General features: G+C 37.5%; 1 protein-coding gene across 4 annotated transcripts in view; it reads left to right on the forward strand.

Annotated features, from left to right (window-relative positions):
• EcR (Ecdysone receptor) overlaps positions 1 to 27,917 on the forward strand; it is a 97,536-nt gene that overhangs the window by 57,219 nt on the left and 12,400 nt on the right. For 2 of the 4 annotated variants that reach the window (XM_089261451.1, XM_089261450.1), the window contains one exon: positions 22,442 to 22,480. The exons of the other annotated variants lie outside the window; for them this stretch is intronic. In XM_089261451.1, coding sequence (XP_089117577.1) covers positions 22,442 to 22,480 — 39 coding nt within the window. The remainder of the gene's footprint in view (positions 1 to 22,441; positions 22,481 to 27,917) is intronic. 4 annotated transcript variants of the gene reach the window in all.

The following is a 27,917-nucleotide window of genomic DNA, read 5'->3' on the forward strand; positions in this document are numbered from 1 at the left end:
CGCCAACAGTGTCTGTTGACGGTTTTTAGTCTTGCAGTTACACATACACACACGAGTCACAGAGTTACGAATGTGTGTGTGTGTGTATTCGCATGACGAAAAAAATGAGGTCAATGATTTTGTGCGCCGCCATCGTCAGTTATCGACGTCGCGATCGAGCAGTCGGCCGAAGCGCACTTCGTATGCAAGCACCAAGAATCGAACCCAGCAGCAACAGCAGCAGCACAAACAACAGCTAAAGAGCGTAGCTGCTCTCGCGCTCTCCAGCTCTCCCACAAACGCCAGCAAATTAAAATGGACTCGCGGACTCGCGTGCGCGCTCATATTATTAACAACGCTGCTATTGTTGGTGTTGCTGTTGCCGTTGTAGTTGCTGTTGCTTTTACATGCCGTGCACAAATTTGTATTCATGCTAAAAGCAAACTACATTTTGTCTACTTTGTATGAACAAGATATTTGTTGCTGTTGCAGCGGCGACAGTTGTTGCTGGCTACTTGTAATTACGCCGTCTTTTTCGAACGATTTGACATTGATAAGCTTGCGCCTGACTTTGACTTTAAGTTTGCTTTTGCTAGCTTCTTTTTTTTTTTAATTTTCAGCAAACGATTTGTCATGGCAAAGCAATGCAAACATTGTCATTTTGCATACGAAAAGATTATCAGTTGGCTTGCACTGCTCAAATTACTATAAGATAGATAGTTAACATTATATGTATACAGATGTACATGTGTGCGTAACCTAATCTTATGCATTGAGAAATTGGTTAGACAGCCGAAAAATGCAGGCGGCAACCATTTTGAAAGTTACTCACATGCGTGTGACGTCAGCCTGTGAAAGCTTTGCCAGCACAGCAAATACACATACACGACCATGCCCATATATGCATACATATATCTACACACATGCATATGCATGCTTTTGCATGTTCTTCTGTGTTTGTGCATTCTTAGTATGTTTCTTGCTGCTGTATTTTTGGCTATTTTCGTACACTTGGCATTAATTTTCAATCAAATGAGAAACGCAAAGAAAGCGTCAGCGTCGACAGCGCAGTCGTTGCTTCTGCCGAGAGGCATTTTTTTTCTGCCTCTTGCCTTTAGTCAACGTCAAGTGCATTAGCCGTTGAAGTGGACAGCGATAGCGACTGCGACAGCGATGTCCACATCGCTGTCAGCGTAACTAGTATTAGTTGAGTGAATGTGTGTGTGCGTGTGTGAGTGCATTTAGCGAACACGTTTTTATAGGTTAATGACACAACCGGCTGTATGCGCGCGCGGCCGCAACTAAATACTATTTCATATACTACAATTTAATTAAATTTAGTTTTAAAAACAACGCGCAGCTGCGCTCATAGAAATAAAATAAAAAGTGAAATTGACAGCAGGCTGATTTGCTGATAAAATACAAGCATCACACACACACGCGTACACATACAATCAGAATGTAAATGTTTCTAAGTTTTGCGCCACTGTGGGGCTAAATATAAAATTAAAAATTGAAAAAAAAAAAATGAGAAAAAAAACAGTAAACATATTTAGGCAGCACGCAAACTATGTCAGTAGTGTGTATGCACAAATGCTGTCCATACATACGTATATATGTACATATGTATGTACATATATACATATTTAAGTATTTTTATTAGCCAAAGAGAAAAATAACAACAAGTTGAAATAAAAGTGGCAGGAATTTGTGTTCGAAAGCAAAATGAACAAACAACAAAATAAAATGCTAAGAATACACTTTTTCTTATTAGGCAATAACAGCAAAAAGAGCGAGAGAGCAAGAGTGACCGAGTGAGTGAGAGTGCCGTTGGCTCTCTCTCAGCGCACGCAAGAGCTTTTGTGTTGAGAATGAATGCGCAGACAGACCAACTAACACATAATTTAAGCTCGCTTCGTGTCTTGCGGTAACTGTTTTTTTTTCCCATTGCGGCCTGCATTCTGGGAGAGTCAAACAACTTTCTAATAAGCTGTTCGTAAGCGCAGCTCAGCAAACAAGTTTCGCTCTCTCTCGCGTTCATACACAGAGGCAAATAGCTCTGCGCTCAGTTACACACATACACGAACACAGCGTGTATATGACTACACTCATTCTTGACTTTCTTCTCGTTCAGCTTCTTCTTTGGTTGCTTCTATGACTGCTCACTTTCTTTTGCTGGCTTCTAGAAATGCGTCGCTGCAACAACAACAACAATAACAACAACCATTTTTGTCTCGGGTGAAAGTTGTTGTTGCAACTAAGCGTGATTTTCCACTTTTTCTTTAGCTTTTGTTTTCTGTTGCACTGCAGCAGGTAAAAACTGTTAATTCGCTCTCTTTTTCCTCACTCGCTGTGTCTATGCCTCTCTTGGTGCTTTTGATTTATGCTGGCGCTGATTGCTGCCAATTTTGATTTTTGCGTAAATTTCCCATGTATTCAAATTTTAAACAACAAAGAAAAGAAAATGATTACGGCCAATTTGAACTTGAAATCAGCTGCCGAGCTTCCAATTTGGCCCGAGCGAAAGGCGTCGAGAAGCTGACAGTAAATGGCGTGACTGCACTTACATACATACATGTGGAAAGTGCAAGCGCGCAAAAAACTGTGAACGAGCGAGAGAGATAGGTAGCTATAGATTGTGACCGCTCAAATCGGGACTGCACGACCAAAAGACACTCCGCGCACTTTTAATAGTTGATATTCCATCTGCTCTGCCATGCCTCCCATTCTCTATTTACAACAATGGGTGTGATGAGCGTCTGTCAGGTTGATCATAGTACAACTCTCCTCTCCTCCTCTGATCACGATTGCAATTGTCTATATATATATATACATATGTATGTATCTTCGTTGTAAACCATTCATTAAATACATGATCATTCAATGGAATATATGATCTTTAGTGAATTTTTTATATTTTGATTTTCTTATAAAAATCAGACTATGCGAAATGTAAACTTTATTTGGAAAAATTCGGATATATTTTGATAACCTTTTTTTTTTTTTTTTTGTTTGGAACAGTTGCTAATTATTTTATTATTCGCTTATTAATTAACTCAGCTGAAACTAAAAATCATTAAACACCAATTCTTTGCAGATATACTATACTTGTACTATCTTTTAGATGACAATATAATTCTCAGTATTCCGAATTCTCTTTTTAATTTAATTAAAAAGGAAGACGAAGAGTATGAGACACGCTGGTGATTAAGAATTGCTTTGAAGTCCAAGTTGTCCATCCTATCCGTATCACATACGGAAAAAATAATGGCCAAATATACTCGTTTTTCGCTTAGTTGGAGAGTATAAACAAATTCAGAATCGCAGCATAGTTTCACTTTTGGCATCCGCCTTGACATTAATGGGCGCCCACAATTATTTGCAAATCGAAAAAATACTATATGCTGTGTGGTATATTTAAATTGGCTTCATTAAATTAATCAAAAATTATAAATGAGATTTATATCATTATTTTTTTTTTTTTTTTTTTTTGCACGTCATCGTTGGCAATGAGAATTTTTGTTTAAGCTTTGGCAAGGAAAAAACCCAAAAAACGAATTCACACAAAATATAAACAGCTAAAATTACATTAAATTGTCAGTATTTTCTTAGTATTTATTGTTGTGGGCATCCGATGAGCTCATTAAAATGATTTTTCGTTCGCATTATTCACAAATAGAGAGGGTTGCCCCACTGTTTGTTTGTTTGTTTTTTTTTTTTTTTTTTTTTTTTTTTTTTTTTTTTGGTTTAATTAATTACAACTAAGCGCATAGCGTGTAGCTTCCCTCTCCTTCCCCAACGTCTGTGTCTTTTTCGTCATTTAGTATTTTTGCTGTGAACCTTAACCCTTAACGAGCTATAATTCCTTGACTCTTAAAGTCGCCTCCCCGAGTCTAGCTGACACGCAATTCACCTTTTTGGCCAGGTGAAAATTGAGTTGACGCCCCATTCGCACTGCCGTAAAACACGCTATATGTATACAGATATATATAAATATATATATGTAGCATATGATAGATATGATTCGATTTACAGTTATTGCATCGCTCGACTTTTTACGATGCAAATTTAATGAGTTCTATAAAAAGAGAATCGCATCATAAAAAATACTACATATAAAACTGCAAGCTGCAACAACGTTGACAATTAATAAACTTGAATGCAGTTTTACAACGACGACGACGAGCTGGAAATAGTTTTTCTATTAATGGACCCACCATTAAAGCATTTATGTTCGACCAGGGTAGTGTTCATATATACCGTGATGGGTTAAATGTGCACGGTTATTAAGTAATTAACTACTTTGCTTTTAGGGATTTGCGCACAAAGAACATTGAGATAAACAAATCGAAAAGGTGCTCTATGCTCTAACTATGAGAAATATAATTAATCATTTACATATGGAGAAAATCCATATATCACAAATAGACACTAGCTTACCTTACCAGGAATTTATAGACTTATTTATTTGTTCCTTTCCAACTTTTGGTATCTATGTCAAAGTTTTGGTCAATGAAAAGATCAATGAAACTCTCCCTTAAGCAATACATTTATTTATTAATATCATATTGATCTTTTTGAATTATGTACAATCTATTTTACTGTATAGTAAGATATTCCAATGTACATTGTCTTATAAGATTGAAGTAGTGTGCGTAATCCAATTATAAGCAAACCCGACTGATTTATTACCTCGTTCTTTATCTTGCAGGTATGTTCCACTTATGCAAATCGTAACTTATCACACAATCTCTACACAAAATGATTACGGGTAAGCTACTACTATATGTCAGCGAGATAGGGAAAGACAGAGACAGAAATGCATTGGCTAGATAAGAAGTAGTGTTAGGAAGTAGGTCAGCTATTTATAAACTTATCGACAGCCAATATAATTATAACTGTTTGTTGAAGAGAACTGGAGAGAGAGAGAAAGTGTTAGTGAGAGAGCTAGATAGAATGATATATATGCCACACCTCAGATATATCGAGAAAATCGACGGAAAAAGACAGAGAGAAAGCTCGATAACAAAGAATCAATTAATAGCGATCGATAAATTATCGATAAATGCATCAAAGTGCATCGATCGATAAATTTTGCAACATGTTAAATAAGTTCAAATGTGTTAGAATGAATTGGAAGAAGAAATGAGAATGGGATTATTCCATATGAGAATGTTTTTCGGAAAAGAGGATTACAATCTGATAATCTATCGATAAATTGATCGATAATCGATTGTTAGTATATAATGCTCTAGTCATTCTAGCTGCTTTTTCGCCCTCACTCCGGCAAATGACAATTTGACTGTGGGCAACAGTTTGTTCAGTAAACAATTCAGTTCCATCTGGTTGGGAAATTTATTTCAATTACACGCACAATTCAAGCCAGGGCCGACTTGGGGTTGTAATGAAATTCCATCGTGGAGGTTCTCGGGCGGCGCATACTTTGGCCCCATCGGAGCTGTTCCGTCAATTAAGGCGGCACACTTCCCTTGCCTCTTTGGGCCCGCCTCTGTCCGTGTTTGCTTTGTCTGCTCTGTACTCAATTGTATTGTATTTCTAATTCCTATATGCACTCACCGCATTTGCCCGAAGAAGACAAAATTGTTTAGCCCAGCAGAAAGTGAAACACATAACCCCAAAAACCCATAAAAAAAAAAAAAAATACAGAGTGAAGCAAATGTAGAACCTAAAACCCTAAACTCAACCGAAATCGAAATCGAAATGGAATTCGAATCAAGTGGAGATGGAAGAAAAGACACAATTAAATAAAATGAAAATGAAGAATTCAGTCCAATTTCACATTGGAAAATATATTGAATTCAATTGTTCGTGTTGTCTTTCGTAGCCCGATTTTTACAGTTGATTAGCGTAATTTATGCCACCTATTGGGTAATGACAGTGATGATAATATAAATAACAATTATGTTATGATTTGATATACTCATGTAAATCAAAAACGAGCCAATAGAGGAATTCCTTTCTCTTCATATGAAAAGTCTTGAACTAGAACCGATTGAAAATTACAGGCGAGCTATGGAAAATTATTTTGTGATCATGATAATTTGATAATTTTGAATATTAAGCGGAAGCTTTGCACCATATTATATAGATATCTACATCCTTGAAGCTTGTGAGCCAAACCGACAAATATATTTCATGAAATCCAATTTGCTTACGTAGAAAGTAATTCACGGCGGGCAAAAAGTGCGCTTCACTGACTCGGCTAAGCATTATTACTATTTATTTTATCGGCACCAGAAATGCAAACTAAACATTGACCCAAATATGTCAATTAACCCAAATGGAGCAACAAAAGTGAAACAAAACAACAACAAAACGAAAATAGCTCAGCGATCAAAATTGTGCAGTCGTCACATAAAAATTGACCAAAAAGACAGCCACACAAAAAAAAAAAAAAAAAAACTACATCTACTATAGAGCTACCTATGCGTAGCTTATCAGACTATTGCCGGCACTTTTTTTATTGGGCAGCAGTGGCGGGGCAGAAGGCGATTACTTATCGTGCCGGTCGCATCTCGGGGCAGACCATAAAGGAGCTGGAGGCAGAGGAACAACAGCAACAACAAAAATAAAACAAAAGATAACTTATGTGCATAGTATACCGAATGTCAAATACCCTGCAGATAGTTTAGATATACTCTATGGCGAAACAAAGAGAATAAGGAGATTAATTTGTTGTTAGCATATTGCAAAACTCAGAAAGTGAAATACCCTGCATTAAGAGTTGAGAGGCGGCCCGACTGGAACTTAGAGTTATGTAATTTAGGTAGTTAGTATTATGTAAAATTCGAAATTCCGAGAGTAGATTTTCCACTCTCGTTCCATGCTCGCTGACCAATTCATATTGCTCTAGGCAAGGGCACGTGAGCAATAGTACACAAATTCTAATCAGCACAATTGTGTGTGTGGGTGTACAAACACATATATATGAGTGTGTTTGTGTGTGTTTCGACTATCTTAGAAAGTAGGGCAACACACAAATAATAACCCAAATTTCGAGCGCACGCATTTCCGACTCGTGCTCACTGAAAATAGTGCGTCAGAGTGAGAGAGATAGATAATGAGAGAGAGACAGAGAACAGAGAGCACACCTTCTCGCAACTTTTCATTGCTCTTTCGTAATGCTAATGGCCTAGCCAACAAGGTATTTTGGGTTTAAAAAAATTTAGTGCGAGTGGGAGAGCATTGGGGTAGCCCCACGTAAATTATTATTCTTTTCTTCTCATACTTTTCGTAATCGTCCATGGGCTCAGGTGCTATTCTAGTTCCTAGTGCTGTGTGGGCCCCAATGATTGACATCGCCACAAAAACTAAGAAAACGAAATATACATAATTCTCTCGCCGGTCACTTTCACAATTCCCCCACATCCCCCGCTCGCTTTTTCCCATTCCATCCCATTCTCTCTTGGCCACCCGCCCTTTTGACGTGATAAGTATATAAACAAAGTGTGGAGGAAATATATGCATATAGCTTGCTCCATTTGATAAACTCCCCCACCTGCTGCCACCTTTCAGCGCCTAGTAATTCCAGGTGTCACTTGAGAGTGCTAAGAGTCATACCGAATCCATTGAGCCGGCTAAGGCTAAACTAAGGAGAGAAATCTATTAAAAGCGCTGCTGGCACAATATTCATAGGGCGCTCGAGCGAGATGTACTAAAAATAGTTTTGCCGTAGTAGTGAAAGGCTCTGAAGTGTTTAGATCTAGATATTGGTAGAATTTGTTTCTTTATTTACTTTTTTTTCTTTTATTACTCTGTACTGAAACATTTAATATTGCTTCAATATATAAAATATACAATATACATATGCTTCGTGGGGCTTCCTAAAAACTGTTCTAAACTATGTCTATATGTTAGTAGCGGATATTAATAGTAATATAATGCCTCTAATTTAGTAAATGGTGTTTAGGTGGAAATCAAAATAAATGCTGAACTCAAATATTGTTGGAAACACATGAATTCAAAAAATGACAGGACTTAGTATGCAAGCAATTGAAAATGTATATATAGCATATCCACAGTTATTATAGATATGATGAAATATATTATATGAAATTGCCTGATATTTAAGGAACCTATACACATCTATATACATATATAGATATAATCTAGGAAACATTTACTTGAACTGATATAAAGCTACATTTTACGTCTTATTCTCAATCGAATTCGATCTCTCGGTCACAATTTAGTACTGTGTACTACTAAGTACACAAGACGCAGCATTGTTTTCGCTGTTGATGGTCCCTAAGTGGCATATATCTAATAGCTCAAGTATTTCGAAAGAGAAGATTGCAGTCATAGAGATAGAGAAAGAGAGAGAGATAGAGAAAGAGAGAGAGAGAGAGAGAGAGAGAGAGAGAGAGAGAGACTGGTGGCTAACGAACATTTTCTAAAACACGTTTTTATAGTTACGTCTTCTCTTTATTCATTTATTCATTTACTATTTCTGCTTTTCCACTTCGTTTTGATGAAAACTCATTTGGCCTTCACACTTGGCCCAAAGGTTCACGAACTAGCTGAAAACACACAGCGACTTCACTTTTTTGCTTGTGTCTTTTTTTTAATGGGTTCAACTAATTTGGCTTGGTTCAAGTTCAGGGTCGGCGTGTACTAAAAAAATACAATGCGTACTAAAATGCAACGAGTCTTTAAGTGAGGAAGCAAGTTCATTCAACCTGTACAATTCAATGGAAACTCACTTTTTAGTACAGGCGCTCCTCGATAGATAAATATTTATTGTGGATGGGATGTATTCCAGGTGGAATTTGGCAGCGCACGAATGGCTTCAATTGGAGTTGATATCTCTCCGATCACGATGTTTCTTCTTGCTTTCTGCTTTACTTCTTTTTTGGGCAGTGGCTTATCAGAGCAGCCAAAAAAAATAAAAGCAGCCAGTCAACTCACGGCGCTGATAACACAGTGCCCCACAATCGGACGGTTCAAATTGAGGTTAATGCGCGTGTGTGCGTCTGCCACACACACACACACACACACATTCGTGTGTGTGCTGATAATGCACATTTGTGCTATTTATTTTGCCATAACAAAGTATTTTCTTTTCTTGTTTTTTGTTTTTTGCTTTTGCTTCTGTGACTGAGCACATGAGCAACAATATAAACAATTCTTGTTTCTTATTTACGGCTCGCAAAGCTTTTGCACTTCTTAGTCGTCGCATTGCTGATAAGATAAGGAACAATTGTATTTAACATATACATATGTATATATCTCAAGTGTGTGTAAATATATATATATATATATATATATATATATATATTTTTTTTTTGTTTTTTTTTTTTTTTTTTGTTTTTGTTTTTTTGAATGTAGCTGTTAGCGTTTGGCCAAATGAAAGCGAATTTGTGCACAAGAAATGCAGCAAAATGAGTTTTGTTTGCTTTGTGGACTATAAATTCTACTTAAAATTGAAGAACAAGAGAAAATTGGATTAGCAGCTGTCTAGACGGAGATTTTTAGTCTCAAAATGCTTACAATTTCAAAGAGTCTACAATTTTCGAATGCAGAAATTCCCTTCTATTTATCTCTGTAATCTCTGTAGATTTGTAAATAGAAAAGAATTTCTGATTGGCCTAGCTAATGGATATGTTATACTATTATTATATTCATTTTCTATGAACATGAAGCCAGCTTATTCGAGTGTAGCCTTGCCTGAGTTGCCTCAGTAGAAGCTGCGAGCGTTTCAGATTCACATTATTATTTTTCGCAATTAAAAAAGAAAGTGCCCGTCAGCTGCTGTGTGGGCGGGGCAATCTCCCTGCCTCTCCCCCTTCCCCTATGTGTGGATGCAGTGCAATTACTGAGATTTCTTAATTGCGATCCACACACTTCACTGGAGACATTGCCGCGGCTCCATTCAGTCGAGTCAATCATCATAATTATGTATGTATATAAGCAGCAACAGCAATGTGGGCAAAGCAGGCCTAGCACAAAGTAAAAGTCAAAAATAGTGTTAAATAAAACTATGCCATGTCTAACCGCAAGGCATATGTTTTGCAGCTCAGCCCAAGGCTACTTCGCATTTCTATATGGCGTTTAAAAGCGCGCTAAAAAAAAAAAAAAAAAAAAAAAAAAAAAAAAAAAAAAGCGGCGTAAAAGATCGCCATCAATTTTTTTCCATGAATGTGTGGTGGGTGTTGCTATTAGTGACGTTGTTGTATTGACTTTTTATTGGATACAATATATACATACATATTTATAGTTTTAAATTGGTCTTGTGAAGGTTTCTCACAATGCAAAAAGTAAAAAACAAAAAGAAATACTATGAAGCTGAAGCTGAACAAATAGTGGGTAAAATAATAATAAATAAAATAAATTGTTAAAAAGCACGCACTTGCCTTGCTGTTTGTTTAGAAACCGAAATATCATAAAGACAAAAAATAAATAAAAAAAAAAAAAAAATAAAAAAACAGCATAAAAATTGTTACAAGGTTAAGCGCTGGCTGGCGAATTTATTGTTTAAATTGAACAAATAAAAATTCATACTCAAAAGTAATGAGCGACTCGCAAAACAGATTATTTCGAATTATTGGCCTAATTGTGCGGCTATCACAATTTGTATGCCATTTCGTTTCATATCTACGCAGGTTTAAATGCATATATACAGAAAAATATGTGAGATACAAGTATGTATGTATGTAGGCTAAGCCAAAACGCGATGGCCGAAATATGGGCTATAGAAGTTAAAACTGATTATAATAGAGAAGAATGGAAGGGATACATAGCATACATGAAGAGCAAATAAAATAGTATAAAATGTTGGCTAGACCTATTCAAATTAGGTGGCCATCGAGTCTTTGTTTCTAACATCCACATCAACTTCATTTAGCATGGGATAAGCGAGTTTTAATACAATATATAATCAATATGGATAACATAATCAACGTGGGGTTGTTCTCCCTAATCAGATTGAATTTCAATTGACTCAGCTCAGCTCACAGATATGTTTGGGACTCAAGCTTGATTTTTTTTTTTTAGACGTTTCACTTTTAGTTTTATACACTTTGAATAGCAAAGAACTAAGATAAGTTAGAAGATTAGGACATCTATCAAGGATACATATATACACTAAATGGGAATGGAAATGTTAAGAAATATGTAAAAAACCCTTGTTTGACTCATTTCCTTTAGAGAAGCTAAGGAATTTATACACTATAAACACTTTTCTCTCAAGAGAAGATCCGAAATATATCTCTCGTAATTTTCGCCAATATTGATTCAGCATTGCTCTTCTTATGCTTACAAGCTTGTCTTCATTTAAAAAGAAACCCTTTCACACTGATCGCTTCTCTCTGGTGTTGCCGCCCTTTGGTGCTCTTTGATCTTGTCGCGCTGACAGGCAGCTGGATTGATGTATTCTCTCCTCTCTCTGTTCTCTTATTAAACCGAATTAAAAGCTGAACAATCAAGTGCAAAGTTTAATTAAAATCTTAAGCACATATTTTACAATGCGAATTCTTTTTTTCGGGCGCAAAAGCGAACGAATCGAAAGAAAAAACCCGCATTGAATTTGGAATTGACCTTAACCTATGGCCGCTTTTTGGGTAATGTGTAATGTCATACAGTATGCCCTGGCTACCAGCGACTCTGCGCTACGCGTGTTGATTGAGGCGTGAAGCTCTCTCAGCCTTTCAGCCTGGCTAAGAAAACAAAACAACGCACGATGAGGGCAAGCGAAAACAAGCACAGAAACAGCAACAACAACCATCAGAGGCAATCAACACATGTACTATATATGCCCATATGTATATATGGAGTACTGGAGTCTATATGCTGGCAAAATACGCGAATCATCTACAGTCACATACTCGATGGTCGTATATATATATATGTATGTACATATACATATGTATGTATATATATCTACATATATAATACAAGTACGAGTCGCGTATTTTTTCGTCAATGTGAATCAAAATTAATTGTAGGACCGTGCCTTGGCAGGTTCCCCCCCTTTGAGGGGGGCACCCGCAATCCCCTGCACTCACTCAGCACACAATTTATTCAGCAACAATTGAAATTCACAGTAAATAATAAAAATAGGAAAAAGCACACAAAGCGAAATGTTTTAAACGTGTGTATGTGTGTATGTTTTTTTTTTTGCACTCGCTCCGCATTCGCTTGTGTTTCAAGTACAACACGCCAAATGGCATTGCCAAAAGTCAGAAAAATAAAAACAACAAGAAAACAGCGGACAACAACAATAATAAATAATATTGAAGGCGTTATAAAAGTCAAAATATTGATTGACCTGGCGCTAAAACGTGTCCAAGTTTCTGGCCACTAAAATGGGCCAACGCGTAAATAACATTGAGAAGCAGATGGTAGAAGTCAAAAGGCGAAATATCATTTTCTATAAATATGAAACTTGTAATTTAATGAGTTACCTTAAGAGTGAAAGGATAGATAGTAAGAATAGTTGGTAATTGGTTTATGAATCGAAATGCAGATCTATGAAAAGTTACAAGGGAAGCTTGGTTGAGCGGTGCGGCAACCCCGCTTTCACAATCTGGACATTCTGGCAACGAAAAGACGAGAAGAACAAGTCGAGATGATTAAGTCACGGTAATTTTAGGTTTTCTAAAGTTGTTCATATTAAATTCATTCATCTTATTAATTTATAGTGGGTAAACTGTGGTATATGATATATGTATATACAATTATCTTTTATGTCGAGACACTGACTGAGATAAGAAACACCTGTACTTGGACCACTTGAAGTAAAAGCTTGGCCTAGCGACTAACAACTTCATATGAGACGAGAGGATGCCCTGCCAAGTGGATGTGTGATTAAAGTATATTCAGCTGTGGCTCCGTTAATAGATTGATCAAAATACTTTCACATTTTACGCGCTTGCTACACGTGATACACTCAACAGCTGCAGTCATCAAAAGGAATATTACGTATACGCCGCGTGTGAGCCTTTCGAAATGTTTATAGTTCAGCTTACTAACTATATAGAAAAGAAGTAGATCTATGTGTGTGTGTGTGTGTGTGTGTATAATTTTGTTATTGTTATAATTAGAAGTGATTGTTATTGTTGTTGCTGCTGTTGTTGTTGGTAGCAACTAAAATTGTTAGAATATTTTGGCCAAAACGTTCATTGACCCCCGCGTTCAAGGTTAAATGCTGATGCGTAATAAACTACAAGCAACAGCAACAAGAACAACAGCGATAGCCCTGGTTCACACTTTTGGCCAGAAACACGTTACCATAAGAGAGGGGCACAGCTCAAAGAATAATATCGTCTCAGTTCCCGCCATGTGCGTGGCTCTGGGCCTCGATGCGAAATTGAGCGTTGAGAATTTTTACTATTTGAGCTTTTACTATGAGACGTGAGTCGTAGCTATATATATGTACATACATTGATATACACATATAAACATACGCATACATTTATTTATTCTCTTATTATTCTTATGATAGTTGGTTGCTGTTGTTGGGGGAGTTTCTGCTTCGTCAGCGCACACGCGATTTCTATTTTTTTTAGCACTATTTTCAAGCATTTGGATTTTCGCTTGGTTCTTGTTATTTTTATTATTATATATATATTTTTTTGGTTTTTGGTTGTTTTGTATTTTGTAATTTCGTGCGGCTTGATTATTATGTTGATTATAATGATCGTTGGCCCAAGCAAATTAAATTTTATGTTTACTTTGTGTCTAAGGCCCCGCTCTTCGCTGCTCTCCTCTCGTCTCGCGCCTCTCTCCTCACTTCTCACTCCTCGACTGGCTTTCTATACGCGTTGCCTTTTATTTATTTAAGCCATGTGCTTCAATTTTACAATTTGGCGGCCTTTGTTAGTCTACAGGCCATTGTCTAACGCAGCCTATTATTATTATTATCATCTATATTTATAAACGAGTGTGTGCTAGAGCGTATGCGTTTAGGTCTGTATGCGTGTGTGTGTTGTTTGTTATTTTTTTAATTAAAATAACAATGTGCACAATCAAAAGTGATTTATGAAATTTTTCTAACCATTTTCTGACGCCATTCTTTTCGATTTTGTTGAACCGTTCTCGTTCTGCTGCCTCTCCAAATCTGTTTTTCCTGTCTTCTTTCTTGAGGCTTGGTTCATTCCGCCACTAGTTCGTTTCCTAAGTCTTTTGTTTTGCTCTGTCACATGAGACGGCAAACTAGAAGCGTGATTAGAAAATTGTTTGTCTAATTAAACGAGCTGCAAATCACGCAAAGTTCAATCAGATCTAAATCGAATCGTACTCTTATATAAACTTCAAACTTTGTTATAGAATATATAGAATAAAAATTTGTAGATTCTGTTGATTTAAAAATAAATATCAAAAATGTAAAACCCAGATTATTATTTATTGTGATTTGTCAGTTTAAATATAATGAAGCAATAATAAATAAATAAAAAGGACTTAAAATATGCAGTCTAAACAAAATAAAAAAATACTCCAAAATTTATTAATGCTAGCTTTATAAGCTAAAACACACTTTGAGTCTTAGGGATCTATAGAGCTCTCGAAAATGTTTATCGTATACCTTAAATATAAATGCTGCAAATTAAATGTGACAAATGAGAAAAGGAACAACAAAGTGCTGCCAATTTCAGCGGAAATTTTGATCGCATTTCTCGGCTTGTGCCGCCTACTCCCTGACCAAAAACTGGGTTAACAATTGCTCTATGGTACATAGGTATACATATATGTATATATGTTATCTACCTACTGCCTGGGTGTTAATTGATGAAATTTCAACATTTCGCTAACAATTTGTCCACGCAGGCAGGCTGAGGCTGAGGCATTTCAATTAGTGACTCGACTTGACTCAATCTCGATCTGCAGTTGAGTGTATTTTTTTTGCGCGTGTGTGTGTGTCTGTGTGAGTGCGTGTGGGAGCTGAGTACCACGACTTTGTGGCTAACGGTAAAATCAGGCATTTGTCCACTTTTATGGACATGTTGGGCCATCGAAAACGATTAAAACTTGATTTTTGTTTGTTTCTGCTTACCGTTTCTGAGGCACAGACATACAAAACTTGGCCTACTGAATGCGCGTTGGCAACAATGTTGTGCTTGGGCCTCATTGTAAGGGCTGTAAGCCACTTAAGATTCTATTTCGGTATTCCCTGACTGCAAACAAATCAGATTGTCTTAGACGAAATATCGCAAATTAATTAACCAATATTCAATTTGACTTCCGTAAAGCAAAGTCCCAACAAAATTATTAATATATTTAAATGATATGCAAATGCTTGAAAAGGTTGTCAAAGCTGAAGAACTAAGAGTGAATATATAATTATTATTATAGTGCTGATAATGATGCTAAAAGCAAGTTTGCGAAAACGAAAATCTAAAAAAAATAAATAAAGTTAGTTCAAGCCAGACGCCTCTCACGAGAGTTTCGCTCTCTTTCTGTCTTTCTCTCTCTTTCTTTGTACGAAACCCTTCCCCCCCCTTCCCCCTCTCCCTCGCTTGTTTGCTGCTTGGCACGTTTTGCGAACGCTTGGCTTGTTATTTTGTTTAATTTCCGTCGCATAATTTAGATCTAGAATCAAATTTTTTTTACAAAGTAATTATCTGTAATTTTGTATGTTTCTTCCTCCCTTTAGCTGGAGTATATAGTTTTTTATTTTGCCCATTCCTTTTTCACTTTTAATTGCTCTTTTAAGAGTTAGAACTTTAAGCTGCGGGTATCTCGTCTTTTACTTTTATTTTATATTCTTTTGGCAGCAGCAGCTGGCGCGGCTCTGTTTTCGTGGTTTCTAGCCTGACCTTAACTTTAGTTTATTATCTCGTTGTCAAAATATGTTTAAAGGCAGCCAGCAACAGCCAGAGCAACAGCAACAGCAGCTTGAGCCAATTGCAATTGGTTAGACCAAATGTCTTGGGCCCCTAACGCTATCGGGGCCAAAGCATCAGGCCACCTGCCAAAAAGTTTTGCCTGCCTGCTTGTCCCATGGGCCAACCGGAACCGCAGAGCTCTTTACGCATTTCCAATGAGCCCAACAGTGGCTCCGGCTTCGGCTGTGGCCAAAGGGCAGCGGCTGCTCTGTGTCGTGTCTTAAAATTGCCTAAATTTATTTCAATCCTTCAAGCACTAATTTTAAATTAGATTCCAATTGCTTGGCTCGCCTCTCTCTTCCCGTGCCCGTCCCTGTCCGGTCCCTGTCCCTGTATCTGTTTTTTTCTGCTTTGCTCCTGCCTTAGTCTCTCTGGCAGCTGTTGCCGTGGCCCTCGTTTGCTCTCTGCGGCATCTGCTCAGAGTGTATGTTCTGCCTGTAGTGTTTTTGTTTTTCGGTTTGCGCTGGCCTTAACTGGCAAATGTTTTGCGCGATTCTTATCGCGTCGTCAAACGTTAATTGGCAAACAATGCATAAAATGCAAAGCGCTTCTGGAGTTGGTTTCGTTGCTCGTTTAATCAGCACATCAATCAAATTGTAGCACGCCTTGCATTGTTCCATTCAATTACTCATGCCATAAATAAGAATCATAAGAAATACGCACATTACGCATACGCCATGTCTGCTAAGAAAATTAATGAAACGAAAGTTGTCACGAAAATGTGAGGCAAACTGAAAATGGAAATGAACATGAAAATGAAATGTGACCACGGACTTGTGCCAGATGCGAGTGCGAGTATAAGCGAGTGCCTTACTTATATAAAAATGTATTAATGCCCAACGAGACCTAGACCTAAATACACTCCCCAATACGCTTTACTCACTCATTACTCAGAGACAGACATCGAGGCGCGCCCGACAAAGTGTAGCAAGTGTGATGTATACATACATGTGTACATATATGTTTTTCGAAGGTGACAAACGCTCTCCTTATGTATGGAACACTGCTGGAGCAAGATATTTATATATATGCATATATCGAATGGGTCGGAGTAAATCAAATGAACATACTCATATATATATGATATTGATCAATTCCAATATCAAAATTAACTCAAAAGTATTCACACTTGCATATACAGCGCCAGTAAATCCACACTGTCCAACACTGTTTGCATGAGGTACACCATATTTTATATATTATCTACATGTATGCAAGAATCTTAACATCGTATTCTAATGAATTGACTACTTGCCTTTTAAACTCTTATTTACTATTTGAAACAACAGCAACTAATCAAACCTGACCTCGTTATGCAACACCAATCAGAAATCGTTTTATTCTCGCACTCATTGGGCAACTATGATTCGGTTTCAATTACCAATTCAATTTTACTATATTATAATGTATTCCATATTCCTTGCATTTCTCATTAATTAGCTCGTTATTTGATTTACGTTTTCCAACACTAATCATGCGTAGTATTCATAATTTTATGTCTTCATAGAGTTCAGCTCTTGCTGCTCGCCCTTTTCCAGCAAACCCTTTGGGATTCAGTTTGTGAAAATGTTTCGTCTTCATCTCCCTATACCAGTTTCTTGAGAAAGTCCTAATTATTGCCTGTGTTTCACCCAAAACTAAGAAACCAGAAACTTAAGACACAAAACACCAGAAATTTGTCGCACGCATTAAAAAAGCGACAATTTTTTAACCGATGCAGTCAGCCCTTTGGACTCGCATTTGTATTAGCATGAAAAAGGCCATTGAGTGTCAACACACACACACACACACAGTCAATCACACGTACACACACAGGGAAACGAGAATGTCAGATGAGCCAGGGCTTTTGATTTATAGGCTGTGCATATTTTTGCAAACATGGCCTCAGAATTTTTGAATCTCCATTCAGTTGTCCACCCCGCAGTCCATTTGTCCAAAGCCGTAAAGCGATTTCGGCAGGGGTATTGTCTCCCTCTCTCTCTCCATCTCTCTGTCTCTCTTTCTCGGTTGTCAAAAGATATTCTGTTAGCTAAACGCATAATTTGCATTTCGGGCGAACGTCGAGCGACGAGCCACGAAATTGATAAAGCTCGTTGCCCCGTTGCTTTTTGTCAAATGATTCAATTTCGTCGTTGACTTGAAATGCACTTCGAATCAAATAAAAACTGAAAAAGTAAGAAAAAAACAAACAAGGCAGAAAATTGTGTTTTTTTCAGCTTACAAATATTTGTTGGGTGTGTTTTTTAAATGCAAGCGAGAATCGCAGTGTGTGTGTGTGTGTGTGTGTGTGTGTGTGTGTGGGGACATATCAAAAGTGAAACACACACACAGTCAAAGTCCGCTTCCAGCCACCGACCCCTTTGGCCAGCGCCTGTCAGCGTTTACACATGTCGGCTTTTAGTCTGCCTTCAGCTTTATTTATTTTATGATTTTAGGAAGGCGCAGTTCGCGTCTGCTTCTTCTTCTTCTTCTTATGTTAAGTTGAAGTTGAAGTTAAAGTTGAAGTTTGTTTCGGTTTCGGTTTCTGTTTCATTTGCTGTTCGCAGCCGTCGTTTGTGATTATTTTGCTGGTTTTTTTTTATCAGTTGGGTTTGCTGCGACTCTTTATTAGTCATGAGCTGTTGCATGGCTTATGACAATTCCTTTAGCCGCTGTCACGGCCCAAGAATGTGCGTGCAATTAATCAAAAGGCGAAAACAAAATTCACGAAACTACGCGAAGACTGAAAACAAGAAACTTGAACTCCTCGAGAAATGAGCATTGAAATTAGATATGTTTTTAATATTACTTATCCTAAATATTCCTTATTATTAATTGCTGCTAATAGCACTTAGTGCTATTATTATTTATTATTCTAAATAATTTGTATTATTTATCATTTGTATTATCTATTGTCTATGTTATTTACTGCCTTTAAAATGTACTTTTAATATTATTTATTATTTGTATAATATATTAGAAGAGCTCCAGTTTAATTTATAGTTCAGCTAAAAGACTAACGAAAATAATAGTCGAAATTGTTTAGTTGTGGGTTTTCGTTGGCCTTTGATTCTAAATATATCTCATCCATGTTAGAAATATGCATATCTTAAATTTATATACCGTTCATATATTAATTTCTCATACGTTAACACTAATTTCCGATTTGATGTCATCGTCGCTTGTTTTTCTGTTTTGTTTCGTGCTGTTTTTTATTAGTAGCAACTACTAATTCAATCTTTAATTAAAATGAATAAATGAATTTTTTATGGAAATATTTCACATAACTGCGTAACTCGATGTACAATGCAACTTATGGAGACGTATATACGCATATTCATTTTGCTTAATATGCTCAAATGTTTTTCTACATATCTTTTGGATCTGTAAATCGTACTGATGTATGCTCTACAGGAAAATATAAATGGATAGGCGTCAAATTATTTCAACTGTAGTAGGGATCATCTCTAGCAAATTTCGCATTCATCGAAATCTCGCAAAGTTCTGCGTGGTACCTATTGGGCACATCGATTCATAAGTAACTCCCACTTCTCCCGAGTCTTCCTCTTCTTCTTATTTAAGCAACACCTTTTTTTTCTTTGGGTTCCACAATTTCGCGCATTTCTGCGTCTTTTCTGCACAGCGGGCAATTTTTGGCATTTTTGTCGAGCAAAAATAATATTTTAATACAAAAATATAAGTGTGTGTTTTAGCAGTGTGTGTGCGAGTGTGAGAGAGTGTGTGTGCTCAGTTGACTCAAATTGCGCGCGTTTATTCCATTAATCATTTGGTGCAACAACAAAAACAAAATATATTAAAAAAAAGAAATAAAGGTAAAGCTCAGGCAAAGGTTTAGTAGCCAAGTTCAATAGAACTTGTTTAAAGCTAACGTGTATAACGAATCTTTATGTGTGCGAGTGTGTGTGCGTCTAAAACATGACCAAGCAATTTCGAGGCAGTTGAGAGTTGAGTCTTGCTACGATTCGAATCGCGAATTGAGCCGACTCAAGTCGAGTCGAGTCGCCTCGCGTCGAGTCTCTGGGGCCGTGATCTGTGCCCGCGGCTTGTCTGCGAAACTTGATTAAAAATTCAAGGCCATTTTGTGGCAGCAACGCGCATTTGAAACGAAAGCCCACTTCGGCCGTCTCGCCTAACCACTAAGCATTAGCCACTGCCCATTGCAGCTGGCTGTGGCATGCTTAGAAAGCGGTTACAAATGTTCGGGCTGTTCGGGCTGCAGCCGTTGTCTGTCTGTCCCGCTTGCCCAGTGCACTACTCGCTGCACGTGGTGTTTCTCTGTTTCGCGGCCAAACCAGTTGCTGGCTCGGACTGGGTCTGCGTGGATGCCATTGAAAGTGGTTTTGGCCTGGCCACCTATTTCTGTTTCCATTTGGCTTGATACACTTTCTGTGGGTTCCATAAATTTGCCACGGCCTGTGTGAGGAAGTCATTCTGAAGACAGGCTAATTAATTTCTGTATGATTCGAAATGGGAAAAGTGTAGCACATTTGCTATCAGTATGGCTATTGGTATAGGAGTATCGGTCGAATTTTAATTAGTATTAATATAGTTATTAGTGTTACATTAATCTTTGTATATTTATTTATTCATTTTTTTTTATGGGTATAAGATGTTGATGTAAGGATGGTAAAGGTTTGTATGTGCTTGGTCATTGATATTACTACGAATACTGACATTGATATGACTACAAGTATTGTTTTTGATTTCTATTAATAATTTTTCATAAAGTTTAACTAGTATTAATATTACTATAAAGAATAATATCAGTATTGGTATCCGTAGGACTAGGATATGTTATAGGTGGCCATATAAGTTTCGATCGGGTACTATATAGATATATCTGTATCGATTACAAAATATTTTCAACTATTTCATTTCGAATATTACAGTCACAGTCAGTACTGTTAACATAAATCAGCTTGCATTTGATGTGCGGAGTCCCTTTACTAAATATGTAACTTAACAGATGTAACATCGATGCACTTAGCCTACACTCGGTTACATTAACATTGTCTCCTAGGGTAATCAAACTTCGTCTGGGCTCTCTCTCTCTCTCGCTCTCTCTGTATACCTGCAGCTGTGGCTGATTGGCTTTTTATATGGTAAATTGCAAATGTTTTCGCATCACTTGCATTGGTTTTGTGCAGTTTAGTTTCATATCTCACAAAATCATTTAACTTTAAACATTAAACATTATGCATTTCAAGTCACTCGCGTGCGCAAGTTTTTTTCCATTGGCTTCGGATTTAGCCATAACTAATTCAAGCTGAGTGCTTTCCATAAAGCTTGCTAGAGTTGCAGTTAACTTTTTGACTCATTCAATTTAGCTGAATTTAAACTGTTTCAATGTAGTTAAAGCAATTATTTTTAGTTTTAACATTTAGCTTGGAATTGGCTACCCTGCTGTGCCAATTGTGGCAACTGTGGCAAAGAACTTAATAGAGCTAGTCAGGTTAACAATCGAGGTGAAATCCTTTGCTATCTGGATACACTTGAATATGAATGAATTAAATGAATAATTGAAACATTTAATGATTTTCTTTAAAACCTAAATTTTAGATAATTTTTAAACTATTTCAGCCAAAAGATTTGTGCGAATCTAATATTAAAAGTACTTTAATCAATTTAACAGGTCGTAAATTAAATTAGAAAGAAGTGTGTATAAGAATCTTAGAATTGACAAATATAGTGAACAAACAAACTCTTTGATAGTTTGATAATAATAATATTTTCGTATATAGGATAGGAAACCTCTCTCTCTCTCTCTCTCTCTCTCTCTCTTCCTTTATGAGCCCTTATATTAAGCGTATACAGGGTATTCATTGCTGTGCAAACACACCTTTATGTGCGAGTATCTCTGTATGGGTCTCTGTGCTTGGTGTGTGTGTGTGTGTGTGTGTGTGTGTGTGTGTGTGGCCAGCTTTAATAGCCACAGATTCTTAGCACTTCTTGTTACCATTTTCTGCTCCTCTTTGCTTCTGTTGCTGCTTCTGTTGTCGTTGGCTGTGCTTGATGGGATTGAACATTTCTTGGGGTTCCTCTTGTGCTTTTCGCATGATGATCGCATGTTTATAAATAGTTGGGACGTTAAAGTAATATGTATATGAAATGTCGATTTCGTAGTGTCTACAATTTCCATACAGTATATGTGTGCGTGCGTGTGTGTGTGTGTGTTCTTTCTCTCTCTCTCTCTCTCTCTCTCTCTCTCTCTCTCTTTGTCACACACACACTGTGTTCTGGCGGTGCTTTTGAGCTTTGCCTTGAGTTTTGGTTTCGTTTACGCAGAGCTCAGAGCCAGAATGAAGAAAATTGTCGGTCTTTTGGCATTTGCTTTTGTTACTTGTAATTAAAGTTTCCAGCGGAAGTTAGGCGAGCTGTGAAGTCAACTTGGCATCAAGAGCATAAATACTATACAGGTGTATGTGTGTGCGTATATAGGTATAAGTATATATAGCCATTGCGGAAATGTAACCTTAGACAGATACGCTAGCTCGCAACTGCAACTGCACTGCACTGCAAGTGTAAAGTCTCATTTCTACATCTGGATATAATTTTAATTTGTGTTCACACTTGAGGTTCTATTTTGCTTACCTGAATTCTGCTTCTTTTCTCTTTTGCAGGTAATGACATACAGCCATACAAAATTTGGCCAGCCACAGGTAAACGTCCCTAGCACTGCCCTATGTATGTATATATAGATATGATTGTATAAAGTGATTTGTTAACACGCCCACACGCCCCACAACACAGCATTTACGCAATTTCTCTTAGCCAAAAAAAAAAAAATGTAATATGACAGGCGCACAGAAATCATATGACTGACAAGTTGCCCCTTGACACACTTTTTGTCATAGCAACAAATAAAATAAACGTATATATATATATATATACATATATGTGTGTTATGTATATATGTATATATATTACCCAACAATTCGCATTGTCCGGTTAGCGGGGGCGGAAAAGGTCAACAGAAAAAGGGATACATTCGACAGATTTGGTAAGATTTGTAACGCGTCTACAAAGGGTCATTCCAAAAGCTGTGTAATGTATAGAGCTGAAAAAAAGATAAATACATTTTAAGATAATAGAAATTAAACTATAAAGACTAGAAATTCATGAAAGAAACCAATTTGTCTATATTTAATTATAATTTTAAATAAATAAAAAGGAAGCTCAAAAAGTATATTAATTTGTCACAGCTTCGTTCAATCTGACCTTTTTAGCCAGTAATAATTAGGTATATTTTTTTTTAATTTAAAATTTTTTATTTTTAATTTTTTGATCCAGACTTTAAATCAAGTCTAGAAAAAAATAATATAAGATAAAATACTTTTAAAGTATTCACTAATATACGTATAATTTATTGGATATCAATGAGCAGAATGATATTTTTCTAATGGAAAATATTACAATTACTATTTTTCGTTCAATCAGGGACTTAGTTAAAGTGATCTGTCTGTGACCCATGGACTTTTTCATAAGTTTTTTTTTTTTAAATTTTATTTTGTCACCAGTAAGGAAATGATGATTATTAAGATCTTAACCTGAATTTGATTTTCTTTTTGATGTGGAAGAATGTTTGAATAACTTAAGGTCCCATTTAGAGAGCAAAGCGAAAATAAAATAATTTAACCCGCAATCAGTCGAGATAATTCGCGTGAGAAATAGAGACAAATTAGATCATAAATCAGGCGTATTAGAAATTATGCAGAAGAGTTTTAAATGTTACAGTAGCTCATCGCGATGACGAATTTGTTGTACCTAAGACCGGAACCTGAGGGAATTTTCGCAATTTGTTTCGTTTGCCCCTTTTCTTTCGCTTATTTTCTGTTTTCGTTGTTGTTTTCTTTTTTTGGTGTCAGGCAATCGTCAGCTCTTTTTGCAAGTGATTTATTTGCCGCAAAATAAAATTGTACATCTGATGGGTGTGTGTGAGGGAGAGAGTGAGAGGCAGAGAGGGAGCGAGCGAGTGATAGACGCAAAATGCGAATTGGACAGGTGTTCGAAACAAAACGAAAGTTTTGACAATTTGTCGCGCGGCGAGAGATTAATGCGCCTTAACACAAAATCTAAAGAGGCCCAATGCTGCTATCAAAATATATCAATTTCGTATGTGGATAGCAGTTTAGTGAAATTAGTAATTTCTGAATTTTGAATGCAGCTTACACTGCAAAAAATCGAAAAAAAAAACGAAATGAAAAAGAAAACGAACAATATAGAGAAAAGAAAATGAAAAAGCAAATCAGCAAGCAAACAAATTGATAATCGCATTATGTTCACATTTTATAATTTTACTTGATTTCTGTTGTTCAGTTTTTGGCGCTTTGCTTATGAGAAATTCCTGGAAATGTATTTTGTAATATGCTCGTATAGCTCCCCCGTTCTGTTGTGATCGGCTTACAGAGTGCCAGTCAGAGTAATGTAATACCACCGCCGCAACCAGAAGAAGAAGAAGTAGCTTCGATCAAATGCACTTTCTGCTGCACTCGACAAAAGATTTTCCCACAACTGCTCGAAAACCGAAAATTGCGCATACGCATCGTAGCACAGAAAGGTCAGGCCCTGGAGCCAAGAAAAACTGGCCAGAAAAAAACCAAATGAGAAATTTTTAGTCTGCTGCTGCAGCACAGAGCGTGCTTGCACTTGAAACGCAGTCACCAACATATTTAATTCTGCTCGTTCCCTCACCCCCTGAGTCGACTGCAGTTCAATGCCTTTGCCTGTGGGCCAAATGGGCAAATATGAATATACATATGAATATATGAATATCCGAATGCGTGAACATGAAAATGTGAATATTCACGTTCGAAGTGCAAGAGTTGCAGCTGGAGATTAAATAACATTCACGAGAAGCAATTGCTGAGGGGGGCGCCATGGCAAACTAACTTCCTCTGCAGAGCTCTGGCGATTCTGAAAACCGATATTAAATTCGTTATATGAATTCGTATAAATAAATAAACATAGTTGCAATTGAATTCAGATGTTGCCTTGCGTATGTGTATATTAGAAAAATTACTTAATATTGTCCCATATTAGTTGATAATGCAGCTGCACCCTGTTCGTACTCTCCATTTGGGACTTTGCGGTATCTATTGCCCAACCTTGGAATCCCAATAGCAAATACTAATGTTGTATTGATTGCAAGGTAAAGCCAATGGCAAAGCAATAATCATGTACTATAACTATAGTCAATGTTTTATGCTTGCTTCAAACATTGAACGTGTATGATATTTCATTGTTGATTGAGGAAAGGAATTCAATAAATCGAAAGGAAATACAAGTGAAATCCGCAAATCTGTTTGCCTTATATGACAACTCAAGTTAGCTTGACTAGGTAGAACAACTGTTTCTTCTCTAGCCTGCTTTATGCACTCTCGGCTGGCTATTTATAGCCGTAAGTTAAGCCCACTCGTCCGGCTGACAACTGAAAGGCGTCTGTCTAGGCTCCTTATCCTGTGGCTTATATGCATCAATGGTTTCGCCTTCTCCTTAAGACTTTTGGGCTTAGAGCTCGGGCGTCACGAAATGGCCTCAAAGTGCGTAAATGTGAGTGCCCAATACCATATTTTATGCTGGGCAACCTCCGCGCACCCTCCTTCGGCCAGCGGGCAGCAACTGCATTGTCAACTGACGTAAATTACTTCAAGGACGCACAGTAACCCGCGCTGCAAAAAGCAGACGGACCAGACTGTTATAATAATAAAAGACGACAGCAGACGCCAGATAGAGAGCAAAGAGGGAGCCGGAGATAGAGACAAAGACGGCGACAGAGATGGAGGCAAAACCAGAATAGGAGCAAGTCGAGTCGAGTCGAGTCGAGTCGAGTCGCCCAATAAAAATCACTGACCATCAACAATGTGGCTGATATTTAATAAGTCTGCAGTGCGAGAGACGACGACGACGACGACGACGACGACGACGAACACAAAGAGGAAATCAGGCAGGCAAGGGCAGGGTGTTGAAGGTGCTGAGGGTGTTCATTGAATGTATAGCGTCTATGGTATTGGATGTCGCTCGAGTTGCTGGTGATGCTGCATAACAAGTTGTATACCAGCTGTACAGCATGTTGATAATGTAATGGACAATAACAATAAAATTGTACAAAACCCCGGCCAGACAATGATGAGGAGACTCCCGTACGCCCGTACTCTCACTCACTTCGTTCACAGAACGTATTGACTTTTCCATGAGCCACAAGGTCGCTGGCGAGCCACAAAATATTTTAGAGCTCAATTCTATTGCACTGAATACCTGAATACAAAGATTTTCCAACAATCTTTCATATATTTCACACAACATTTAATTAAAAACTTCCTGCGACTACACTTTTCAACTCCAAACAGAACTGCACTTGAACAAAGTCTATAAATAATTGTTGTACTTTGTTCTCATAAATATATATATATAACTTTTGTTTGTTTGTTATGTTTTTTTTTTTTTTTTTTTTTTTTTTTTGCGTAAGAGCAACGCTTGACTGACTGCATTAATCAGTCAACAGAGCGGGCGAGGGATAGGGAGGAAAGTGCGGCAACAGCGCATCAGGTGCAGCACAATGAGATGCTGTAATCGATACAGCGCTCCAAAGCTGACTGCAGCGCTGCCAAATTTCAGCACAAAAGCCAATGTTCTTAAAACAATGTCCATTGTTGAGGCAGTCTCTCAACATTGAGCCGTAATGTGCTCCATATATACCATTTGAATGCTGTGTTGCCAAACTTCATCGAGAAATGATTTCATAAAAATTGCAAATTTCAGAAGCTTTAACGAATACTTGCATTGCTGGCAAACTTCACTATATATGTAGTTCCTCTCGTTTGGACGCTGTTGCCGAATTTCACTAATGAGGTATTGGAAATCCGTTAAAGAACTAAATATGGCTGACGTTCAGGCATTGCACTGTTGCCAAACTTCGCTTAAGATGAAAGAACGTGTAATGAGCGGAAATGTTCGAAACTTTACTAAACGAGTATGCATGGATTGCCATCCTTTATATCTCCGGCTCATGCATTTGCTTGTTTGCCTTATATCGTTGCGAATGTTAATTTGCTGCTGCCTAACAGAATATTTTATAGCTCTGTACTCTGTTGCCCAACTTCAGTTTGCCTGAATGCTTTGCCTTGTGGACAAACTTCAGTTGATTTCATGTATTTGTGCTAATAGTGGCTGTATACATACACACACACATCTATATACAAACACACACCACACACATGCAGTGCCGTCAGCGTTGGTCACACAGTCATAGGCATTCGCTTAGAAGCAAAAGCCGGCAGAACAATTGGCGTTGCGACTTTTGTTTAGTTTTTTTTTCTTTCAACTCTGAAACTTCTTCATTTACTTCTACCTTTTTCCACGTTCCTCTGTGTATGTGTGTGAGTGTGTGAATGTTTGTTAATGGCTTCACTATATTGCCATTTGTTTTAGTATTCCTTTGTTTTTTCTCGGCTTCTGGAATACATTCATATTTTGTAGCGCCTGTTCATGAATTCCTTGCGCCACGCCTCCGCCCCCACTCGCCGTCCCTGCCCATGGCTAAGCACTTGAACATTTTGCTAAGTGTTTGCCAGTGTTGGTAAACGAGTTGTGAGGCGAATGGCGCATAAAAACAGCGACGCAATGCAATGTGCAATAAACGAGGCAACTGAACATGTCGAGCATATGTTGGCTATAAAAAGCCAACTGTAAACAAAGCCAACTGTGTCTGTGTGTGTGTGTGTGTGTGAGTGTGTGAGTTTGTATATGTGTGTGTGTGCGCGTAAAAGCAAACATGTGCATGATTAAAGGCTCATATAAACAGAATATGACAGCCCAGACAACCCATGAACGAGAGCTACAAAGAGAATGCGAAAGAGAGAGTGAGAGAGCGCAAGGGAGAGAGAGAGAGCGACAGAGAGGTGCAGTGCTGAGTACTCTTGGTATATTATATGTATGTATGTAGATTGCAGTTTTTACTGCATAGTTCAAGGCGCTCAGCTCAAGGCGAATCAAACTCGGAGAAACCTACAAAATCTATTAAAAGACAGCTACAATTAGACAAAGCTCACATGGAAGCTGTAGAACTGAGTCGTAACCGTTCTTAATTATAGCTATGTA

The sequence above is a fragment of the Drosophila navojoa genome, chromosome 5, assembly GCF_054131105.1.
Source record: "Drosophila navojoa isolate 15081-1374.11 chromosome 5, UAZ_NAV_1.0, whole genome shotgun sequence".
Lineage (NCBI taxonomy): Eukaryota > Metazoa > Arthropoda > Insecta > Diptera > Drosophilidae > Drosophila > Drosophila navojoa.